The 9466-nt window shown below is 35.5% G+C and overlaps 1 protein-coding gene across 1 annotated transcript; it reads right to left on the bottom strand.

Annotated features, from left to right (window-relative positions):
- Positions 1-867: 867 nt before the first annotated feature.
- Positions 868-3317, bottom strand: LOC129574981 (oligodendrocyte-myelin glycoprotein-like). The gene is made up of 6 exons (XM_055457715.1): positions 3058-3317; positions 2334-2488; positions 2035-2261; positions 1699-1974; positions 1259-1601; positions 868-1200 (listed from the first exon to the last, which is right to left on the bottom strand). The coding sequence occupies exons 1-6, from the start codon at positions 3117-3119 to the stop codon at positions 989-991; spliced, it is 1275 nt and encodes a 424-aa protein (XP_055313690.1). The 5' UTR covers positions 3120-3317; the 3' UTR covers positions 868-988.
- Between the last annotated feature and the right edge of the window lie 6149 nt (positions 3318-9466).

Raw genomic sequence — 9466 nt, 5'->3', positions numbered from 1 at the left:
GAACGAATAATTTATTGGAATATTTTCGAATTTTCTTTTATTTCGTTGCTTCATAGTCAAACAAGAAAATAGTATTGTTAACCCAAATATCGGTTTCTATACAGTCACCAGCATTAAGCATAAATGAAAATTCTGTCAGTTATTTTAGTATCGAAGGAAATCTTCGGGATCGAATCATTCTTTTTTGAACACCTTCAATCATTCTTTATTTGTCAGCGATTTCTTTTCGTATTTCTCAAGAAAATTTTCGGAAGTAATCGTGAATTTATAAACCCACATTGAATTTCTCGTGAGACATTATTTATCCTTAGACTATAATAAGTGGCAATAACAAATGCAAAAAAATATGATGAATATATTGAATTCGTATTGAAAAAATTGTAATCAGTTCAAAAGATACATTGCAAACGATATATTTTCATTAATACAAAATCAACACATTATCAATTACCAAATGAATCGGTAAGAATAATCTTGACCTGCCAAATTGAGTGAAAATAAATGTGAAACATAGAGATTTTTATATGGAGTTGTTGTTGTAAAGTCCATATAAAAAAACTCTATGTTTCACATTTATTTTCACTCAATTTGGCAGTTCAAGATTATTCTTACCGATTCAAATGTTTTTTCAAACAGATATATATATATTGGTCACTTACTGACGATCATCGATATCAAGTACGCATTCACCTTAAAATTCGACCGACAACGAAATTCGGAGAATAGCGAGCCTGGATCACAAAGAGAATCAGCGAAACCAAAATGCCATTTAAAGTTATTTTGAACCGATTTTCATTTTGTTTTTTGGTGACAATACTTTCCAGATTTAGATAAGAGAATATAAACATCAGTCAACACATTGGAATCTATCGAAAAAAAATTTATTTCTTATATCCCGTGCTTATTGTCACGTACAGCCTTGAAAGTGATAATTGTATCAAACCATAAATTTTGTTTTTATTGCACATTATTATTGACCATTCATCTTCTATCTAGAACTGGATTCAAATTCATCGGACAATGAAATTGGTGTTAGATCTTCTTTGACGTAGGCTTCGTAATTTTGATTGTCAACTGTAAGATTACCCGGGTAATACTTTCGATAGCTTCGTTTGCGATCAAACATTTCAGTTCCAAATCGTCTGGAGCCTATGATGCAGAATCCCATCAAGATAGCGACAACCAAAAGCAGAGCAAGTCCTGCGAAAACCATAAAACGTTAGGAAATGTTTGAAAAAAAGGACATGTTTATGTTTACCGCTTATAATCATGTAGATCATGCACATTTGATCATATGCAGTACCCTTGTTTGTGTCATTATTCATTGTTTCAGTAGCATTACTGTTGGCTAAGCTGGCGGTCTGTTCAGTGCTCGTTGAAGGTGCATCAGTTGGAACTTTCATAGATGGAATCAGACTTTCTTCATATGTCGATCCAGTTGTGAACAGAAAACAACTGATATCATGTGTCTCCAAACTCAGGTGTATAATATCAATGGCATTCAAATTACGACATAAATCCAATGCTTCATCTCGATTCACGGTTGGGATGCTCAATGTTCGTAGGTTAATTAGCGCATTAAATGCATCCATACTTTTTGCCTTAATAAAGAGAATGGAAACTCAGTCCAATATTGCGAATAGCTAATCAAATAGCTAAGGTTTTGAGAACTACACTTTATGTTTGTGAACGCCATACCAAATCGAGTGGGTTATTGTCCAAGTATAGAGCCACCAAAGATGATAGATTCTGGAACGTGTTATCCGAGAACTGATCGATGCTGCAATTAGCTAAATTCAATGTTTTCAATTTTGGAGCCTGAATAATTGGCACATTGGCTGCAACTACATTTTGATTGTTCGTCAAAAGTAGTGCGGCTAAACTTTTAGCATGGGAAAATTCATCTCCGCGCAATGGTTTCAACGCATTTCTGGATAGATTGATTTGATGTAAAAACGGTAATCTGGCAAAATTCTATAGAGTAAATCATTAAAATGATGCTCATTCTTCTAAGTTTTTCTTTATATCACTCACTTCAGCGTTGACAATGGTTTCAATTCGATTTTCTTGCAGAAATATTTGCCTCAACTCAGTACAATTCATCAAATCGTTGACATCAAGCTTTGTCAATAAGTTATGACTCATGTTTAGCTGAACCGTATTGTAGGGCACATTTTTTGGCATTTCGATTAAATTTCGATGCGAACAATCCACTAGATAAAATCCGTCCGAGCATTTACAATTCTTTGGGCATTTTAATTCTGAAATTGTTATATGGTTGGTCATTTTTCAGAAGGATTATTGTTTTTTTTTTTTCAAACTTTATTTTCAACCTTTTGTTAATGGGTCCCCTATGTGTATGACTTTGCCTTCAGTTGTAAGATCAGATGATGTTTGGATCGTAGTTGCAGGATACGATATGTCGGTGACTGAGTCTTCACTACTTTCATAATCCTTATAACTGTAGTCATCATAATACGATTCGCCGCTAATTATAAAAGCAAATTAGGAAAGGTAGAATAAAAATTAAGTTCACAATAGACCGTTCTAGGTATATATATCGTACAATTTAAAACTTTTTTTAAACGTGTTTTATCATATTAAATATGTATCAGTAATAATGGACTTTTATTTAGATACATATAGTTTGTTCCATGAAAAAACGTAACAGTTATCGATCGGAATTTCGGAATTTTATTGCTTTCTTTGTTTGAATATTCGCAGTTCAGTTAGATTAGATAAACGCACATTCCGAATTCAACTCAACTATGTTATTACCAATAATATCTTAAAATGAAATCCATAAAACCGATATAGTGAAAAATATGTGAATAAATGAATAAAATAATAATCAAATAATTAGCTTTGTGTTTCAAAATATACAATTCTAATGTTAACTATGTGTCAGCGTCTTTGTCGTTCTTCTTGTTGGTTCGAATCACCAAATTTTTTGAAATGAGCATTAATAAGGGTTACAATGTTATCCCAGATGTTGGATATTTGCAAATCTACTGGCTACTGAGTACATATGAAGACTGTCAGAATCACACAACTTACCTTGTTTTCAATGCACAAAGTAGCACGATGATGGCAATAAAACTCAAACAAAGACTTTTCATTTTAATTTGCACAATTAAATCAATTGAATTTTGTACGTTTGGTTCCGTTCTGGTGCTATTCAATTAGTTAATCGATTTGAACGCAAGACGGGCTCGAAACACTTCCAAACATGTAATCCAAATTGCGTGTTACAAAGGTGATATTTATGTTTCCAATCTGTTCAAAATAAAGTTCATTACTATTGAATTGAGGACACTCACTCGTGGTTCACGCTAAAAGTGCTTATCTTATCGATTGACCAATTATTAATCAATTGACGTCATTTTTTCACCTGATTATTGCAAATTCGAATCATACTAGCCATTTTTTTTTCTTCACGAATTCCATTCAAACGCATTTAGCTCATGAACAATAGCAACATTGAAATGGGCGTGATTTACCATTATAAAGAAGGGAATAAGCATGAATGTTTCAATGTTGACAATATGACAAATACCTTCCAGAAATTTTAAACACTATAAATAACTAACTGACTGAGCTGAAGTGTTGTATAAAAAGAAGTCGACTAAGGTGTAATTATGTGAAATTGTTCGTGTCATTTTTGGCCAGGTGGTTATATCGGGGCATTTTTGACTATGATTGTAGCGAACTAGTAGTTAGTAACTACACTATTTTTCTAAATCTATGTTCTATATCTATAATCAGTAATCAAGCCATTCGAAAGCTTATCGTAGTCCAGGGTTGCATTTCGTTCAAACAGAATCTGGATCTCATCATACATTCCCACTGAGGAATTCCCACTGAGCTTCCATTAGGTTCCATTAGGTGATCGAATGTTTAAGTGAACGTAATACAATTTGTTTTGCTCAATCCGAATTGGCTGTGGCGAGCTCACTACTAGCTGTCGGTATTTACTGCCTACCCATATTTTGGATGTCCCATTGTAAAGAATCTCATTTATTCTTCGAAAAATGTGGTATTCGGTGATAGTTATTGGTACATCTCGAACTATTCCAGATGAACCATTATGGGTCAATGCGCAGATCGAATCTCGCATTGTAAAATGTAACTACTAAATGAGAACCCAGTCACCCCTACGCAGTGTAGAATTGAATCAACTTCAAACAATCACCGAGTTAAATTCCTAAATTTACCGCCTGATTTGCATCCAAATCGTTTTGTTCACACGAGTATTTGGCCTACACCAGGCATGCATCCAAAACATCAGCAAATCAAATTTCTTGCAAATCAAATTCAGTTCCAGAATGCGGTGAAGAGTACTTTTATCACAGCGTTTAAATGACTCAGTGCCGAAAACATTTTCGGCGTTCGGGCAATTTTATCTTCACACAAGTCGATCAGATCTTCATTTTTGAGATTCAAGGCCAACTGATAGCCCCAACACACGTTGGCCAGTGTGAGTTGGGTTTTGAAAAACCCAGTGCCAGCGTTGATATATTCGAGGAAATCGTATTTGTCGGCCAAACGAACAACGGTCTCAATATTCTCCATGGTTATTTTCACTTCACCAAGATAGAAAATTTGGAGAAATTCTCTGAATCCTTTGACGTCTGCATCAGCGATTTCAATATCTCATTTTTCCTTTAATGACCCATAGAACATTACTTCGAACACTGGACTGGGGATTGCCTTTGTTAGCCGGAACCTTTTGAATGTCTCCGTTCGGGTATAATTTTGTGTTCGCTTCGAAAGCAGCTCCATTCTTTAATTTATTTGCCATTTCAATGAACGAATGAATTTTAATAAATTATTAAAAATCAGAGTGCTTTTTCAAGAGAGACAGCTGATGTTCACACAAACGTTGAAGAGCCAATGGTCTCTTACAAGAGAAGTTTTTGTTGCGAAGTAGAAGAGTAATTATGTTTGTGGATGTATGTATGTGAATCGTTCAAGGGGAGAGATACCAACGCTAGTTTCACTAATTTATTCAATTGTTTCCTAATATACAGTTTTTCATTACAGAACATTGTTGATGAGTTCATTCAGTCGCGTTCATGGATGCGTCTAACGACGTAAACGAATTGAAATAAACTTCACTGAATGAGCTCATCGCAAATTCGTATTTTACTTTGTTTTGTTAGTGTTATGCATAGGTTGCGGTTCGATTGTAAACTATTTTATGATCCTGTTAGAGCTAGAAGAAAATAATGGGCCCGACTAGGTCATAAAATATGATGTTTCATAGGAACAATTTATTTGCATCAATCATTGGGTATACTGTCAAAGAGAAACACTGTAAAACTATGTGCTGGCTATATAACGTTTGCCGATGCTGCTGTAAAATTGATGATAGAAGGAATACTAGAAAATTTTAATTTTTGTGAGGCCCCATCAGATTTGTTCCCTTTTTTCAGATTTTGCGTCTTTATGTGCACGTGTATTGGCTTCTATGCGTAATATTCGTGACTATGTGCAAAATACGCTGCTCTTCACTGTAGCACGCAAACTATGCGCACGTATGTGAACGAGTAAAAAGCCCCTAGAATTGCAAAGGGTTTTGCATCAGCTGCAGTATGGAACACTTTCTTTATAAAAAGCCATGTGCGCCCACAAATTGGCTTTAAGTTGAAATGATTTGTGAGAATAATCGCATTCACATTGTCCATTGTTATCGTCTTTATAACTCTTCACACAGCTTTTCCGTGATCAATTCTATCCGATGATCACAAATCTCTTGAGACCAAATAACGAAGATGCACGATGTAGTATCTTCTTGATGAAATTCTGCATATTTTCAGATCAATTTTGTTGCATTTACAAATTCGACTACATCTTCACTCAATTGACAAGCAATTTTTTATGTTGGGCTGAAGGCACCAATCGATATCAATGTGTGTACGATTTGTCATCCACTTCGAAGTCAATCCAAATTGATCTTAGAAAAACACTTCTTATGTTAATATGTTGATAGTAGTTCAATTTCATTTTCACTGGTTCTACTATAAATCAGTTCGTGGCTTTTTAGAATCGAATATGGTATACCTGAGGATTATCCTAAATGGTTTCAGTTTGAACAAAAAACTGTCGAAACTTTGCCCGAAAAATGTACACTTATAGAATAATAATCGAAAAACTGAGGGAACAAAATTTGAAGTATTTGCAGAAAATAAGTTAATCCAGCTAAGCCTGGATTAAAACAAATAGTATAACTACCGCACTTATGGTAAATATTATCAAAGAAGGTAAAATTTTAGGTTCTTCTCTGAAACTTCAAACTCTCGCCAGTAAACACAGCACGGTGTCACATCGATGCTGCAGTGTAGCAGGTACCAATGCTCGCCCATTAAATTCTATCACTAAAGATATTTATAAGACGCCCTTCGTTCCATCCACTATATCAGTCTAAACTAAACATTTGAACGGAGAACATCTCCATGTTCATCGTGCAAACATGGTTCGAATCAAAGAAGAGCCAGATCCGAGGCTAAACGACCACGAAGTGATATATAGAACGGCTGAAAGTGAAATTGAAGACGGTGTGAACTATTATCAACATGTAAGCATAAGAGATCATTTGCGATCGATTTGGGGCGAGGAAACTGACATCAAACCGAAAATAGAACCTTTGGACAATGATGGGTCAAATGGCGATGGCACAACTAAAGAAGCAATTAAATGTAAATTTTGTGGGAAAATATTCACTGATCCAGCGGATCTAGCTAGGCATAAGCTCATTCATTCGGAGAAGAAACAGTTCGAGTGCACGATTTGTCAGAAAAAATTTGCACGCGCAGATGGCTTGAAAAAACATAAATCGGTTCATGCTGAAAAAACACTAAAATGTGACAAATGTGAAAAAACTTTCGGTTTAAAGGCTCATTTGGACAGGCATAAGCTCGTTCATTCACAAAAAAGAAAACGATTCGGATGTGACATTTGCCACAAGACATTTATGACAAAGTCCGATTTAACGCGCCACGACAATGAGAAACATAACTCGTCAAGGAAACTGTTTGAGTGTAAGGTTTGTCACAAAAATTTTTGCAGTCCAGATGGTTTTAAACATCATCAGAAAACAGCACATCAAGAGACACCACATAGATCAAATAAATGTACATTTTGCGACAGAGCGTTCTGCAGTAAGTATTATCTTAGGATTCATAAACGAAGTGAACATTTCAGTTTGCTTCGACAACAGGAGAAATCAACGGGCGGTTTGCATGAACTATTCCTAGGTTTTCGAACATTTGAATGTTACCGATGCAAACTTGTAGCGAGTTTTACGGGGCTAAAGAGACACATGAAAGTGTGTCGCGGAAAGAGAGAAATAATTAGAACAGTCAAATGTGAGCTATGTGGCATTCGATACACAGCGATCCAAACTCTAAGGAATCACATGCGCAATGTTCATTCAGTTGTTTTGACAAATGAAGCGATAAAAAAGATGAAGATTGAAAAGCCGCATAAATGTACATTTTGCGATAAAGGATTCTTCAAGAAGGTTCAACTGGGCGTTCATGTTCGGACTGAGCATTTCGATCTGCTTCGACAACAGGACAAATCGACAGGTGGCTTGCACGAACAATTCCAAGGTATTCGAACATTTGAATGTTATCGATGCAAGTATTCGGGAAATCATTCTGACGTCCGGAAACACATGAGAACATGTCAAGAAGGACAAACCAAAAACGTTTTACCATTCAAATGTAACCTTTGCAACTATAGATATTCAAACAAAAGTAGTATAGAATTACATATGCGCATTCAACACCCAAAAGATATGATCAAAAAAGCAGAAGTAAATACAAAGATATTCCAATGTTTTGATTGCAAGACAATTCTTAGTAACTCCTATTCCTTACGGCAACATATGCGCAAGCATTCTCTGCCATTCAGATGTGAATACTGTAGCGAAAGATTCCCTCAGATCGATGAAAGAAACAAGCATCAACAGCAGTCACACTCTCATTTGATAAAAAATACAAAAAATCGTAAATATAAGTGCACACTTTGCAAATACTTCGGACCAATGTGGATGGCAATCAAGCATTTAGCAGACTTGCATGGAATCAACCAGTTCGAATGTGATATTTGTGGTCTGAAATGTTCCAGTCGCAAAAGTTTGATAAAGCATAGGCCCACTCATTTGCCAATGAAAAGATACCAGTGTGAAATTTGCCAAAAAAGTTTTCGCCAGCCAAACCTTTTATTAAAGCACAAACAACGAATGCATAACGAAGAAAAGCCACTCAAATGCACATTCTGCGACAGAAGATTCGTTAACAATTCGGATTTCATCATTCATAATAGGTCTGTTCATTTCAGTTTGCTTCGACAACTCGACAAATTGACGGGTAATTTGCATGAGCTTTTCCACGGTATTCGATCATATGAGTGTTACCGGTGCAAATATTCATCGAGTACAACGGTGATTAAGAATCACATGATGAAGTGTGAAGGGAAAAAGGAAAAAACAATAAAGTGTGAACTTTGTGATACCCAATTTAAAAACGTCCTTGTTCTTGCGAATCACATGCGCAACATTCATTCAATTTCTGTGAAAAAACGAGCACAGGAAGAATCACTGAGAATCGCAGAACAATCGCAAAATAGTAAAAAGTTATTTCAGTGCTTTGATTGTAAGATTCACTACATACGCAAAGGAATGTTAAGTCGTCATATGATGCTCCATTCTGGAAAAGTCCCATTGAAATGTGACTATCGCACGAAGACAATCTCCCGAGCCGAGCTAAAAATTAGACATCAACGTAGTGTACACTTCCACTTGCTTAAAAATAATAGTCGGAAGATTCGCGGTGAAAAGAAGCTGGTCCAGAATGAGCAACGCTCAAAGAAATCTCTCGGCAGAGCTGTTGCCAAGTTTCAGGGAGATCGTCTCATGAAACCAATAAACTGTGGATTATGCAGCTATAGGTGTCAATTTAATATAGCTCTTAAGCGGCACATGCGCAATGCTCATTTGATTGCAGTGAAGGAATAGATCAAAATTACAGGATTAGGGAATAAATCAATTAAAATGAATCTAATTATTCAATCGTAGCATATTAATACTAGTATTAATAGCTCATAAATATCTTTTGTGCATCATTTTTTGGTATAAATAAACGAAACGAAACAGCATTCACCTTTTGATTTTCTTATTTTGAAACAACTTCAAAATATGTTGCTTTGATTTTTAGTAAATCGAATCCAATTTATTGTAATAATTTTATCAGATGCAAAACCTCTAGACGAGGTTAAAATGGAGTGACGCTCCTGTGCGTGGATTTACCACTCAAAATGACTGATATCATTTTGAGTGACGCTAGGACGCTGTATTATCACTACATACGAGGTTCAAAAGTATTTTTCGCATTCACTATTGTGAAAATTTACTCACAATAAGGAAAAATATCGCGTCACGACTTTTAGACGGCAAAACGCT

This window comes from Sitodiplosis mosellana, unplaced genomic scaffold (assembly GCF_009176505.1).
Source record: "Sitodiplosis mosellana isolate CC-2019 unplaced genomic scaffold, AAFC_SMos_1.0 Smas_scaffold_6166, whole genome shotgun sequence".
In the NCBI taxonomy this organism is placed as follows: domain Eukaryota; kingdom Metazoa; phylum Arthropoda; class Insecta; order Diptera; family Cecidomyiidae; genus Sitodiplosis; species Sitodiplosis mosellana.
This window is presented reverse-complemented; position numbering and strand designations above follow the sequence as displayed.

Bases quoted from the DNA above. Each gene is read 5' to 3' on its own strand.
- LOC129574981 (XM_055457715.1), bottom strand. From the start codon at position 3,119: ATGAAAAGTCTTTGTTTGAGTTTTATTGCCATCATCGTGCTACTTTGT. The intron at 1,975-2,034 runs GTGAGTGATATA...TTTACTCTATAG, and splicing joins AAACCATTGTCAACGCTGAA to AATTTTGCCAGATTACCGTT. The intron at 1,201-1,258 runs GTAAACATAAAC...TGGTTTTCGCAG, and splicing joins GATCTACATGATTATAAGCG to GACTTGCTCTGCTTTTGGTT.